Below are 15,091 nucleotides of genomic sequence, written 5' to 3'. Positions count from 1 at the left end.
TAAGAATTGATGAGTCAACCTCTCTGACAACAGAAATGCAAATTAATGGCACATATTCAACTTTGCATCTATCATACTGACATAAAGCCAAATGTTTGACAACACATAAAGCCACGAAAAAAATTAGCACTCATATTAGTTGCTAGTGTCAACACAAACCGATACAATCTCTGTGGAGGGGAATGTGGCAAAACCCCCAAAATTATATATGCACTTGTCCTCTAAGTCAGCCATCCCGCTTCTGGGATATAGCCCCAAGATACACTGGCAAAAACATCAAAATCTATATGCCCAGGCTATTCACTGCAGCATTACATGTAATGGCAAATGACTGGAATCAACTCATATGCCTATTAATAGGGATCAGATGAATAAACTGCTACATTCATACATGGAGTTCTATGAAATAGTATTATAGAAGGGAATGAGAAGGAGCTCTATATACTGCTATGAGGAGAACACAAGAATATATTGTTAAAAGAAAGGTAGCAAAAGGATGTATATTATGTTATTATTTATCTAAGAAGGGGCAGAGGGAATGAAAATAAGAAGCTTAAATAATAATAATCTCATTAAAACTGTACACCAAATGGAAAGAAATGCAACAATTGAGCTGGTTCTACTCTAGGAACTGTTTCAAGTAACTCTAAGATATATTAATTTGCTTATACAGCCCTGGCAGGATATACATAACAAAATGCAATACCAAGCTGTTTTCAATAAGCATATTGTTTGTAGCCATGTGATTATTGCTATTCTGGGCTGTTATATGTGTATTATGGAATTGAAGCAAATAAGTAATTTTGTTGGTGTCATTAAAAAATGGGATTTGAGTCACGGGGAAAAAATAAAGATATAGATAAAAGAAGGACAGAATTAGTATAAAGGCCATAGAAAAATCTGAATTTGAATTGGATGTATCAGCATAAATTTAGAATGTATTTTATCTTTAAGAAAGTAGGGAAATAAAACACCTATTTCCTATTCTGTCTACTGAAAAGGCCTCGAAATAGCAACCAACCCAGTAAGAATGAATACCCCAGCACCCAGTATGTAAATACCACTTCCCACTACAATAAAAGAGGGCTCTTCTGAGACAAGTTTAATTCCAGATCTAGGGAAGACAATCTATAAGGTGAGGCAGTAAAATCATGTCTTACCAGAGAAAAAGGATTAAGTGAAAAGGACAAAAACCACTGGGATTAAGTGAAAAGGACAAATACGAAGGAAGATGCTCCTATTGGCCCAAAATGGATCTTTTAATCATCAATAAGAACTGATTAAAGTTGATTATAGATTAAAAAATAATCTAAAATCCACTGGTAACCATGGAAAGATAAGGGTGAAGTTTCATTTATTTGTACAACGAATAAATGGATGGTAGAATTAGAATATCACTGTTTTGAAATCCCTAATAAAATAATGGATCTAAGAAATAATCAGTGGTGGCCAGGCGCGGTGGCTCAGGCCTATAATCCCAGCACTTTGGGAGGCCAAGGCGGGTGTTTCATGAGGTCAGGAGTTCGAGATCAGCCTGGCCAACATAGTGAAACCCCGTCTCTACTAAAAATACAAAAAAGTAGCCAGGTGTGGTGGCGGGCGCCTATAATCCCAGCTACTCAGGAGGCTGAGGCAGGAGAATGGCTTGAACCCGGGAGGCGGAGGTTGCAGTGAGACAAGATTGTGCCACTGCACTCCAGCCTGGGCGACCGAGTGAGACTCCGTCTCAAAAAAAAAAAAAATAAATGATCAGTGGCTGCTAATTACAATTAAAAAAGAGACATATGAGCCTCCTGGCAGAAGCACTTACCACCACCCAGGAAGCATTTTTCTGGAAGGCAGGGTACCAAACTAGAATGAGGCCGAACCTCTAGATTTAACTACTAATTCTCAAGTCATGCAAAGAGCAAAGTAACAAATTTAATGCAATCAGCCAAATCTAGACTGCAGAACACCCTACAGGATGAAATAGCTTCTTTACCACATACACTGGGGGACTGGGGGAAGGACCTGGGAATTAAGAGAGATTTAAGAGATGTATCAACCAACTGCAATGAATGGCTCTCATTTAGATTCTAATTTGAACTATGAAAATATAAAGAAAGAGAGAAAGATACAGACAGACAATTAGGGAAATCTGGGCATCGTATACACTTGAATATTAAGAAATTGCTAATTTTTATATGTTCTGATATATTGTGATTGTGTCCAAATCCCTTATTTTTGGAACATCTACAAGGAAAATGATGTATTTGTGAGGCGTTTAAAATAACGGCAGGAAGAGGTGTGAGGGGGAATAAATGAAATGGGTTTGACTAGGATTTGATACTTGTGGAAGCTGAGTAATGAAGAGAAGGACTTTACTGTATTATTCTTTCCCTGCTTTTGTATATGTTAATATTTTCCTAATAAAAAGGTTAATTTTTTTTTTTAAAGACTGGTTCTGTCACCAGGCTGGAGTGCAATGGTGTGATCGTGGCTCAGTGCTGCCTCAACCGCCTAGGCTCAAGCAATCCTCCCACTTCAGCCTCCTGAGTGGCTGGGACTACAGACATGCATCACCATGCCTACCTAATTTTTGTATTTTTTGTAGAGATGGGGTTTTGCCATGTTGCCCAGGCTGGTCTCGAATTCCTGAGCTGAAATGATCTACCCACCTTGGCCTCCCAAAGTGCTGGGATCACAGGCGTGAGCCAAAAGTCAAAAATTTTAAAAAGGTAAATGTTGCCAATTCATTTTTAAAAGTTCTATTATTTTTGGTGCTCCAAAACATTTCTTTTTGAAAATGAAGCACACAGAATACATTTAAAATCTGATGTAAAAAACCAAACATCTGATTTTAAATGGTGGTATACAAAAATCCAATCACAGTAAATTTGCTCCTTTTCCAAGAATGTAAGCATCTTTTCCTTAGGAACTACATTTTCTTTTATGGTAGGAAAAAAAAAAATCTATAAAATAAAAGTCTGGTACAAAGATCTCAAGACACTGGAAATACACAGTGAGAGGGAAAAAATGGGTAGTAAAATACAGTGCAAGAGAAAGTAGAGAATGGGAGATGAAACTGAGTGGCATTAGGTGAGTACCAGGTTCCCAGACCGAAAATACAGCCCCGAGGCGGCAGTCAGGCCCACCTAATGGAACACACCAACAAAAGACTCTACTTGAACAAGCAGACACTGTCCTCCTGCAGCTTCTTTCAGTCTGTATCAGTTATAACCCCAGGTCTGGGATGAGAAGTATCTTCTATAAACTATGTGACCCTGATAGTTTTTGTGTTCACTTCGTAACTCCTTCGCTTCTTAAGTTCTTTCATTACAGAGTTAAAATAGGTTATTTAAAAATGTAAATGACACACAATTTAGAAATGCTCAAAATCTAGACAGAAATAATAACTAGACAGACGACTGAAATCTCTATGCACTTCCAAGGCTCACTGCTGCCTGTATCCCATGTCTTTAGACATGATGGCCTTAGCTGTGGATTCCCCAGCATCCATTCCAACTCAAGTGCTAATCATGTTAAACTCTTGCCTCATGGTTTAGAAAGAGACACATGACCCAATCCATGGCAACAATATGTGGGTCTACTGGGGACCTGCTGGGGAAATTTTCCTTGCTCCTAAGGGGAAAAGAAGTCCAATTCTTTCTTCCTCTCAACACTTGCTAAATTTCATTCATTATAAGATCCACTGTTATTTTATGTGCACTGAGAAAGGATAAAATATAGCCAATAAATTATAACCACACCACAGAATGTACAATGAAGCCCAACTATATGAGCAAATATGAAGGAAAAAAGTGTATCTTAGAATTAGTCAAACTGAGCTGAGGATGACGCCACTTCCATGGAGGCCAGCTGGGTACAAGAGAGTCTCAGAGAAGCACAGCAGAGCCCCAGTCCTGCCTGACCAGGATGTCATGACATGGGAGACAGAAACAGAGCCAGAGTCCTGTCAGTGAAAGCATCCTAACTGATACTGAGATCAAAACAGAATGAGCCGGGCCCAGTGGCACATGCCTTTAGTCCCAGCTACTCAGAGGCTGAGGCAGGTTGGACTGCTTCAGCCCAGGAGGAGGTCAAGGCTGCAGTGAGCCATGATCGTGCCTCTGTGCTCTAGCCTTGGCAACAGAGTGAGACTCTGTCTCTGAAAAACGTAAAAACAACAACAAAAACCAAAGAGCTGTAATAAATGCAATGAAATAAGAAAGAGCAACAGTCGTGACACAGCAACCCTCTGACTGAAAAGTGTCCTAACCATCTTGACTCTCCTGAAGGAAAAGAAGTTGTTTATTTTTTTGCAGACAGTCTCGCTCTGGAGGCTGGAGTGCAGTGTCGCAATCTTGGCTCACTGCAACCTCCGCCCCCTGGGTTCAAGTGATTTCTCCTGCCTCAGCCTCCTGAGTAGCTGGGATTACATGCGCACACCACCATGCCCAGCTAATTTTTCTATTTTTAGTAGGGATGGAGTTTCACCATGTTGGCCAGGCTGGTCTCAAACTCCCGATCTCAGGTGATCCGCCTGCCTCAGCCTCCCAAAGTACTGGGATTATAGGCGAGAGCCACCACGCCCAGCCGGGAAAAGAGGTTTTAAACATCTTTTATCTTTTTTTTTTTTTTTTTTTGAGACAGTCTTGCTCTGTTGCCCAGACTGGAGTCCAGTGGCCACAGTCTTGGCTCACTGCAACCTCCGCCTCCGGGGTTCAAGTGATTTTCCTGCCACAGCCTCCCAAGAAGCTGGGATTATAGGCGCCTGCCACCACGCCCGGCTAATTTTTGTATTTTTAGTAGAAATGGGATTTGCCATGTTGGCCAAGCTGGTCTCGAACTCCTGACCTCAAGTGATCTGCCCGCCTCAACCTCCCAAAGTGCTGGGATTACAGGCATGAGCTATTGTGCCTGGCTTTAAAAATGTTTTAAATAAAAATATGTGATCAAGTGTTCATCAACGGATGAATGGATAAACAGTGATACGTACATACAATGGGTCATTTAGCCTTAAAAAGGATAGAAATTCTGACACATGCTATTAACACGGATGAACCATGAGGACATTATGCTGAGTGAAATAAATCAGGCACAAAAAGACAAATACTGTATGATTCCATTCACATGAGGTACTTTTATGAGGCAGAACAGTCAAAAACAGAGAGAGGAAGGAGAATGGTGATTGCCAATGCTGCAGAAGAGAAATGGAGTTACTGTTTATGGGTATAGAATTTCAGTTTTGCAAGATAGAAAGAGTTCTGGAGATAGATGACGGTGATGGCTATACAACAATATTAATGTACTTAACTACTGAACTTTGCACTTAAAAATGGGAGTTGGTAAATGTATGTGGTGATCTGGGGGGCGGGGGGGAAACCTCTGTATTTATATAAAATTCCCGATAGCAATAACAACATTCTAAGATGCTGCTCAACAGAATAAAGTGCCAGCAGAGTAATAAGAAACAAAAACCTATTAAGGAAGCTATGAACATGAACTTCACCTGATGACTAGGACCGACACGAATCTCCCCCTGGGTACTGTTCAGCCTCCTGGAACAGAAATAGAGCAGATTAAGTTAGCGCAATATAGTTTTGACATAAACATTCACACATTTTTCAAAAAAAGTAATTCTCTTCAAATAAATGAGGAAAAACTGAGGAAGAATTAACGTCCCCACTACTGCTAATGTTCTGTATACATACACCACCCACCACCACACATGCACCTCTAAAACCTTTTCCTTCGAAAATCCTAAGAACTGCAGCTTCCTTTCATGAGAACCTTCCTACATCATCGTTCTTTTTTTGAGACAGAGTCTCACTCTGTCGCCCAGGCTGGAGTGCAGTGGCACAATCTCGGCTCACTGCAACCTCCGCCTCTTGGGTTCAATTGATTCTCCTGCCTCAGCCTCCAGAGTAGCTAGGATTTCAGGTGCCTACCACCACGCCCGGCTAATTTTTGTAATTTTAGTAGTAAATTTCAGTAAATTTTGTAATTTTAATAATTTGGGTTTTCATCATGTTCGGCCAGGCTGGTCTCGAACTCCTGACTCTCAAGGGATCCGCCTGCCTCGGCTTCCCAAAGTGCTGGGATTACAAGCACGAGCCACCACACCTGGCCCCTATAACATCATTCTTTCATGCCTCAGAGAGATGGACATTCCTGTAGTACAATTCCAGTCAGTCATTTCTTCCTTTCAAAACATCTCAGGGTGCCCTACCATAAGCCTTATAAAATACAAATAAGAAAACTTATCCTAGGACATATACTGATCCATCCATCCATCCATCCATCCATCCATCCATCCGTCCGTCCATCCAACAAATATTTAAGTACCTACTATAAGCCAGGAATTGTCCTAGGTGTTGGGGATAAAGCAACAAACAGGGACAGGTACAGAGGCTCACACCTGTAATTCTAGCACTTTGGGAGGCTAAGGCGGGAGGATCGCTTGAGCCCAGAAGTTTAAAACCAGCCTGGGCAACACAGAGTGACGCCATCTCTACAAGGAAATTAAAAATCAGCTGGGCATGGTGGCGCACGCCTGTAGACCCAGTTACTCAAGAGGATCGCTTGAGCTGGGAGGTCAAGGCTGCAGTGAGCCATGTTCGCACCACTGCACTCCAACCTGGACAACAGGGCATGACCCTGTCTATAAAAAAGGCAACAAACAAAACAGTGTCAAAGAAGATGGCCTAAAAGGAGGCACATGCTCTTGTTTTTCTCTCATGGATCTGATACCCATACCCACTGTGTTTGAAATTGTTAAAAATGCATTTTGGAAAGCTATCATTTCCTTTAGGGCACCTGGGCCCAGTACTTTCTTCTTTTAATCCAATCATTTTCTCATGAAGAATCTTGCTTGGGCAAAGGTGGTGGTAAATGTGACAAAGGAAGAAAAAAAGAAGAGGAGGAAGAAGGGGAGAAAGGGAGGAGGAAGACAAGGAGGAGGAGGAGGAGACGAAGAAGAGGAAGAAGAAGAAATGTGGGGGCCCCGTCATCAAGAATCTTACAAGCCTCCAGCTGGCGAGGCAGCATCTGCACCAAAACACCAGAACAGGCCGATGCCCGTATTCATCAACATAAGAAACTTCAAAAGACACAGTACAAAAATGTGAAGGGGAGGTACCAACATGAGGCGGCTTCAAGAGAAGACACAGAAGGAGATAATACGCCTAGCAGCAGGGAAAAAAAAGAGGACTTTCCAAGTAGAAATGAAAGCATGCAGAGGTGGCAAGCTGAAAGGGAGGGGCGGTGACAGGGAAATGCTTGCATGTGGGCTGACTTCATCACACAAGTCATCTTCATTTCTTCATTAGGAGAATGTATGTGGAAAAACGAAGCTAAAAGATGGATTGTTCTCATAGGTTTATGCAGGAAATGGAAGAAGCTGTTTTAGGAGGTATGTAAAGGAATCAAATCAGCCACAAGTTATTTTAATCACGAGTGCTTCTTTAAGAAAAACAAGCAAGCAGTCAGTGTTACCACTATTTCCCTTCCAACTTGTCCTTTTCTATTTTCTAACTAGCTGTGAGCAAAACAAGCTGCCAAAAGCTCTAAATACTTTCCAAATGCTTTCTTGCCTACAAGTAGGTCTAGCCAGAATGTATCATTTCAGAAACCTTCAGCCACAGCCCATTCAGTAACTTCTGCCTGCAGCTCAACCTTTGGGTTCTTCCAGAAGGTCTGTTACTCTGGAGTTCTCCAGTGGTTGGATATCATTTCTATATCATGGCTACCCTGTTAAGTCCTTGATAATTCCAGAAAAAACATTCCTGCTTGATTTTTATTTTATTTTGGAGATGAGGTCTTGCTATGTTGCCCAGTCTGTTCTCAAAACCCTGGGCTCAAAGGCACCCCCACCTCAGCCTCCCAAAGCGCTGGAATTACAGACATGAGCCACCGCACTCACTGCCCAACCCCATTTTTATTTTAATAAGCCAATTTATCATCATATTTAGCTTAAAAAAACCCAATGTACCATGGTAATGAAACAAACTCCCAAATACCCTATTGACTAGAACTACTTATATCTCACGTATTTCCATAAAAATAGGATGCAGATAATTATTATTAAACTAATAATACAAATGAGACAAAAAAATGTATTGGGCCATCTTAAGAGACTTGAAAATTGTTTAAGTTTATAACAGGGAAGAGTACTAATAAGTAGGCTATAACATGAAAACCAAGATAAAATAAGGAAACTTCTTAAAAGCTTATTTAAAAATCCCTCTTTGCAACAAAAGTATTTTTAAATTGTATGTAACTTTTAAATATCAGGGTTCTATAGCAAGGAATACAACAAAGTTCTTTTTGAGCAGGTAGGATCTGAGGTGCAGACAATGGCATTAGCCTACTATATGCAAGAGTTACAGAATATAGAATAAATGGCAAAAGTACTTTTTAGGTCCAAGATATAAAGAGGTAGATAGCAACACACCACCTTAGAGAAAGCTTGATGCAGCTGACAGAAAAACTGTCAGAATATGACCTGAAGGTGAAAGACAAGAAGTACACATGGTGGGGAAGTGCCAGCATCCAGCTGTATCTGGATCCACCGAGCAATCAGAATCCTCCTTACTGAACTAAGTATCCCTCCCCTGCTGCCGCACTGCTCTCCTCTCTTTTTTCTTTTTCTTTTTTTTTTTTATCCTGTATCCCCAGACAGCTGCATCACCCTTGATAGGTCAGGCAGCCACAACACCCCAGAATGTTTCCCTGGCACATGGAAAAAGCACCCCCATGAGGCTGCAGCCAGGTGCAAAGTGAGTCTGTGAACTGCTCCCTTCTTGAATGCACTTTTGTGGTTCACACCTCACTCATTAATGATATTTAAACATGACAGTATCAACAGCTTGTAGGAAACACTCTTAATCATCAATTGCAATCTTGATGCAATGACTACATTTTGTCTTTTACTTAACATTTCTCAAACTTTTAAAAGGGTCTCTGTACCCTTTTACACTCTTAATAATTACTGGAGTGTGTCTTTGTGGTCCCAGAATCTGTCTCTTGTTTCAAACAATGTCTGAACAGCACATATCCTGGGACTCCATCTGTTCCAGCCTCCAACTGCCCTCCAATCTCCTCTCCATTTGCAACCTCCAGCACCCTTCTTCTCGGCCATCTCCTGCTTCTGGGACCAGCCACCACTGTTTTTGTGGTTAGCTCCTCACTGCTGACCAACCCCGCAAGCTCTGGGAGGCATGAGTGACTTCTTCCACGAATCGGCCAAGAAGATTCAGGGCACTGAGTGTCTCTTGAAGATGTGTGTGTGGCAGTGGCACCCATTTCCAGGATGTGGAGAAGCCATCTCAAAATGAGTGGGGGTAAAAACCCTGGGTTCCATGGAAGCCACCATGGCTCTGGGGAAGAATCTGAACCAGATCCTCGATCTTTAGGCCCTGGGTTCTGCCTGCACAGACCCCCATCTCTGTGACTTCCGGAGAGCCACTTCCTAGATGAGGAGGTGAAACTCAACAACAAGATCGGCGACTACCAGACCAACCTCCCCAGGCTGGGCTGGGTAAATGTTTCTTCCAAAAGACTCACCCTCAAGCACCACTAGGAGCCTACAGAGCCCAGCAAACTTTTAGGAGCCCCTCTCAAAGTTCAGGGCTACTGCCTAAGCAGCGCCTCCAGCCACTACCCTGGACCCCTCTCCCAAGCCTTGGACAAAACAGAAATAAAGCTTATTACAAAAAATAAAAATAAAAATTACTGAACATCCCAAGAAATCTAAATTTTTGAAAACTTTCAAAATATTGATTTAAAAATAGCAATAAGCCCATTACATAACAATATGCATATTCTTATAAAAAGTAATTGCATTTAAGCAGAAACCTTTAGTAAAAAGTGAGGCATTATTTTATGTTTTTGCAAATCTCATTAATATTTGACTTAATAGAAAAGACAGCTAGATTCTCCTATCTACTTTTGAATTCAATCTGCTGCAATATATTGTTGTGGTTAAATTATATGAAGATAATACAGCCTAACACAGCGATGTAACTAGAAAAGGGAAGAATATAGCCTTTTTGATACTACACCAAAAACTCAACAAGTTCCCGGCACCCTGGGGGGCCGAGGTGGGAGGATCACTTGAGGTCAAGAGTTCGAGACCAGCCTGGCCAACATAGTAAAACCCTGTCTCAACTAAAAATACAAAAAATTAGCCGGGTGTGGTGTTGCATGCTTGTAATCCCAGATACTCAGGAGCCTGAGGCAGCAGAATTGCTTGAACCTGGGAGGCAGAGGTTGCAGTGAGCCAACATCGTGCCATTGTACTCCAGCCTGGGCAACAAGAGCGAAACTCTGTCTCAAAAACAAAACAAAACAAAAACTCAACAAGTAATCATTTCTTAAAGATGTGTACACAAGGTGAATCTAAAAGCCTATCAATAGTCTTTTGACTGTGCTACTCTGAAATCCATTGGTCTGTCTTGCCTTTGAATGAATGGATCTTCTACTCAGATGTGATTTTGTAATGTCAGGCATTGGTTTTATAGAGAATGTCAGTTTACTCAGTTCTGCAGATCTTTCAAATATCAACCAGTTCTTTATACAGCATTTTTAAAAAATCATATTAATATCACCTATCTCATAAGAAATGCCTTTCAGTGTAGAGAAGCTGTCAGGCTCAGAGTGGTGAGTACAAGCTTTTCGAAATTCTAATTTTTACTTGAAAGTTCAAATCTTAGCCTTGTCAAGTAGTATCAGTGTTTTCCTTGAAATAACAAGCTCACTTAATTCATCTTCAAGAAAGTTTCTGCCAAATGCCCACGTATGAATGACCACAGTTTGTCTGTCAGTTGTTCTTTCAAAGAGTAACTGATATTCCATGAAAAAAGTGGCTAGCTTCGCTTCTAACTCAAATGTCTCGACGGAACCAAGGCTTCTCCTCAAGACAATCACTGTCTTTTGGTATAGGGCGGAAGACTTTTAAGTCGGGAAGCCAAGTCTTGGGATTAAAAAATAATAATAGGCTGGGCGAGGTGGCTCACGCCTGTAATCACAGCATTTTGGGAGGCCGAGGCAGGTGGATCACCTGAGGTCAGGAGTTCGAAACCAGCCTAGTCAACATGGTGAAACCCCATCCCTACTAAAAACACAAAATTAGCCATACCGGGTGGTGTGTGCCTGAATCCTAGCTACTCGGGAGGCTCAGGCAGGAGAACTGCTTGAACCCGGGAGGCAGAGGTTACAGTGAGCTGAGGTCACACCATTGCACTCCAGCCTGGGCAAAAAAAGAATGAAACTCCGCCTCAAAAAAAAAAGAAAGAAAAGAAAAGAGAAATAATAATAATAATAATGAGGTCCACAAGCTAAGCTCTGAGAAGCACTGATTATGGCACATTCTGAACTTCAGAAAGTGCTGGAGGCTAAAATTCATCTAGAAGATGCCAGCTTTCTTCTTTGATTAATAACAACAGTAGCTAACATTTCAGCACTTACTATCTGTCCTAGGTGCTCTACAGTATTATCTCATTTCTAGGTATTAAGGCATTTAATTAATGTTTTGATATTAACAGACATGTTAGTATTGCTATTCACAGAAATTCAGGTGTCTTTCTATCCTGTGTTCAAAGCAACACAGCACTACACGTGGTGGTGCACACCTGGAATCCCAGCACTCTGGGACGCTGAGGCAAGAGGACAGCTTGAGCTCAGGAGTTTGAGACCAGCCTGGGCAATAGGCTTTATAAAAAATGTTTTTTTAATTAGCTGGTCACGGTGGCACGCACCTATAATCCCACCTACTCAGGAGGCTGAGCCAGGAGAATCACTTGAGCTCTGGAGTTTGAGGCTGCAGTGAGCTATGATCACACCACTGCACTCCAGCCTGGGCAAAACAGAGCTAGACTGTCTTTAAAAAAACAAACAGGCCGGGCGTGGTGGCTCACCTGAGGCAGGCAAGTCACCTGACGTCAGGAGTTCAAGACCAGCCTGGACAACATGGTGAAACCCCACACTACTAAAAATACAAAAATTAGCCGGGCGTGGTGGTAGGCGCCTGTAGTCCCAGCTACTCAGGAGGCTGAGGCAGGAGAATTGCTTGAGTCTGGGAGGCAGCGGTTGCAGTGAGCCAAGATCATGCTACTACACCCCAGCCTGAGTGACAGAGCAAGACTGTCTCAAAAAACAAACAAACAACAACAACGACAACAAAACATAGCTACTAAAGAGGTTTCTGCTTGGATGTACAATGCTGCTGAATTAACAAAGTAGGTCTAGTCAAAGCCAGGGTGGTCATCAACTTCGGAAGAAAAATCCAGACCAAAGGCAGTATGAATCCTAGCCAAGACATATAAAGGATACTACTGTATGAATTAAGAAACCAAAGATGCAAGTAATGTCCAGAATAATGCAACATACACACACATCTATCTTTATCCTCATCTTAAGAGTTTTCACATACGTTATCTTAAATCTAGGTGTAGGCCGGGTGCGGTGGCTCGTGCCTGTAATCCCAGCACTTTGGGAGGCCGAGGTGGGCAGGTTACCCGAGGTCAGGAGTTCCAAAACAGCCTGGCCAATATGGAGAAGCCCCACCCCTAAAAATACAAAATTAGCCAAGTGTGGTAGTGGGTGCAGTAGTGGGCGCCTATAATCCCGGCTACTTAAGATGCTGAGGCAGAAAAATTGCTCAAACCCAGGAGATGGAGGCTGCAGAGAGCCGAGATCCCGCCAGTGTACTCCAGCCTGGGGGACGGAGCAAGACTCTCTCAGAGGAAAAAAAAAAAAAAAAAAAATCTAGGTGTATTATAGTTACATAACAAACACAAGCAAAATAATAATACTAGCTATCAATTACTAAGTGCTTTCTATGCTGGGCATATATTATTTCATTATTCCACGACAACTCTATGAGGCAGTATCTCCATAGGTAATAATAATAACAATACTAATTTTAACAGTAATAAAGCAACTAATATATCCATTGAACATTTACTATGTACCAGGCATTGCAAGGTAAGCAATTTCCATTTATTTTCTTATCTAATCTTACAGGCGACCCTGTAAGATAGGTGCTATTGTAGTAAGTGTACAGGTCAGGTCACTGAAGCCAAGAGATGTTACGCAGTTGCCCAAGATTAAACAGCAAATAAGTGGAGAAATCAGGAATCCTACTCAAGGTCAGCTGACTCCAAAGTCAGAGCTCTCAATCACACTCCCATATGGCAGAATGATTAAGTTACTGAACCAAAATCACACAATTAATTACAAACAGAATGATGAGAATCCATATCCCTTTCCCTATTTTGGTTCTATGTTTATTTCAAACACCCAAGCAAGACAAAATGATCAAAATAATTTTTTTAAGTTTGAAAGTCATGATGAAAGAGAAAAACCTATCAAAGTTAGAGGCCAATTTATATAATACTCTTGAAATGACAAAATTACAGAAATGGAGACAGATTCGTGATTGCCAGGTGTTAGAGATGGTGGGGAGAGGGAGGGAGGCCGAGGGTGTGACCACAAAGGGAGAGCTTTGTAGTGATGAATAGCTCTGTCTCTTCATTGTTGTGGTGGTTACACAAAGCTATCCATGTGATAAAATGGCACAGAACTACACGCACACAATCTACTAATGCCAGTTTCCTGGTTTTGGTATCGTATTACAGTTACAAAAGATGAGACCACTCTGTGGTATCTTTGCAACTTCCTGTGAATCCAAAAAATTTAAAGTTTTAAAAAAGTCAAATGAAGAGGGGGATATACTACAGGCAGATGGGAAATCAGAAAGAACACCAGACATGAGAAAAGCTGATTAAAGGACAAACAGATCAACCTCAAATTACACTGTACACAGCTGAACCAGTAACTGAAGAAAGAGGGCCACAGCTTATTGGCAATGAGATTCAAGAAATTAACTCCAAGTGACATATTTATTTTTTCGTTATGTTTACTAAGGATTTCTGCTGTGGATTCATCATCTTGGAGACATCTTTATACTGTGAATCATATTACAAAAACCGAATTAAGAAGTGTCACTATCATTCCCAGCAAAAGAACGAATTTCTCTGTGTAGCTAATGTAAATAATATGTTTTTCAAAACAACTTAAGTTCAGCCTGCATTATTCTACAAATCTTTGTTTTAGAATATGAAAAAAATAGTTCCAGAAGCCAAATTACAACAATAATGGTAAGTTGTTGTTTTTATTCCTGAAGTATTAAAAAAACAGAAAGTCATTGTATATGAAATCTGATACAAAAAAACCCCAGTGTAACAAAGCAGTATCCATAGCAACTACAACTTAATATTTCAGTCCTCTTCAGCTGCAGTGGATTAAATAAAATGACAAGATGTTCCCTTTGAAAAGTAACCTGTTACCATGGAAACGTTTTAGTCTAAGAAGTAAACAGGGAATGGACAGAAAGGAGCAGGGAGCCTGTAAATGAATATCAAAAAGGGAGAAGCATCTTTGCAGAGGAGATGGAGGTGGCGATGGCAGGCAAAGGGAGGGTCTGTGAGAAGAGCATGCCTGCTAGATGCAGGATCCCAGCCCAACCCAGAGGCTTGGCCCAGAACATGATGCGGCCACTTCTTCACCCTGAAGAAAGGGGAAGGGGCAGGAAGGCAATGTTCTGTGAACATTCACCAAAGACGCCCAAAGATCTCTATGTGATCACGGTGACTGCTTAAGATAGGCACTTGATTCTACAAGGGAAGATGAGGGAGGAGGATACAGATATGGGAAGAACACATGAACAGAAGGCACCACCATGAAGCAACTAAGGGCAAGAGCTGACCCCCTCATTCAGCCCCTCCCCAAGCCTTGGGTCATAACAGTCGTGTAGCCTGTGGCCCATTCCCAAGGTGCTGGGACAGAAAAGGCTCAAGTCAGACCCTTGTTCTGTGGCTGGAGTCATGTATGAATGAGATCACTGAGAAATCTCTCTCCCTGTCCTTCAGATGGTAAATATCACACAGCAGACATTCTTATCTTTTCCACAGGGTATTAAATTGAGCAGGAAGACTGACATGGCATCAACAGAATGAAGATCTTAGAAACGCTACTTAGTGCACATTTAGAAAATGACCACAGAAGAAGTCTGTGGGTCCAGAACAAAATACACTACATTTTAAGAAAA

General features: G+C 41.5%; 1 protein-coding gene and 1 non-coding gene across 14 annotated transcripts in view; both read right to left on the bottom strand.

Annotated features, from left to right (window-relative positions):
- The window catches only part of RERE (arginine-glutamic acid dipeptide repeats), a 464,385-nt gene that overhangs the window by 146,702 nt on the left and 302,592 nt on the right, over positions 1-15,091 (bottom strand). For all 13 annotated transcript variants that reach the window (XM_001159509.7, XM_009447680.5, XM_054662477.2 and 10 more), the window contains one exon: positions 5,492-5,540. In XM_001159509.7, the coding sequence (XP_001159509.2) occupies positions 5,492-5,540 (49 nt within the window). The remainder of the gene's footprint in view (positions 1-5,491; positions 5,541-15,091) is intronic.
- Positions 8,645-8,769, bottom strand: LOC112207383 (small nucleolar RNA SNORA77). The gene has a single exon (XR_002941812.1). It is a non-coding gene; the product is annotated as a small nucleolar RNA SNORA77 (small nucleolar RNA).

The sequence above is a fragment of the Pan troglodytes genome, chromosome 1, assembly GCF_028858775.2.
Source record: "Pan troglodytes isolate AG18354 chromosome 1, NHGRI_mPanTro3-v2.0_pri, whole genome shotgun sequence".
Taxonomy (NCBI): domain Eukaryota; kingdom Metazoa; phylum Chordata; class Mammalia; order Primates; family Hominidae; genus Pan; species Pan troglodytes.
This window is presented reverse-complemented; position numbering and strand designations above follow the sequence as displayed.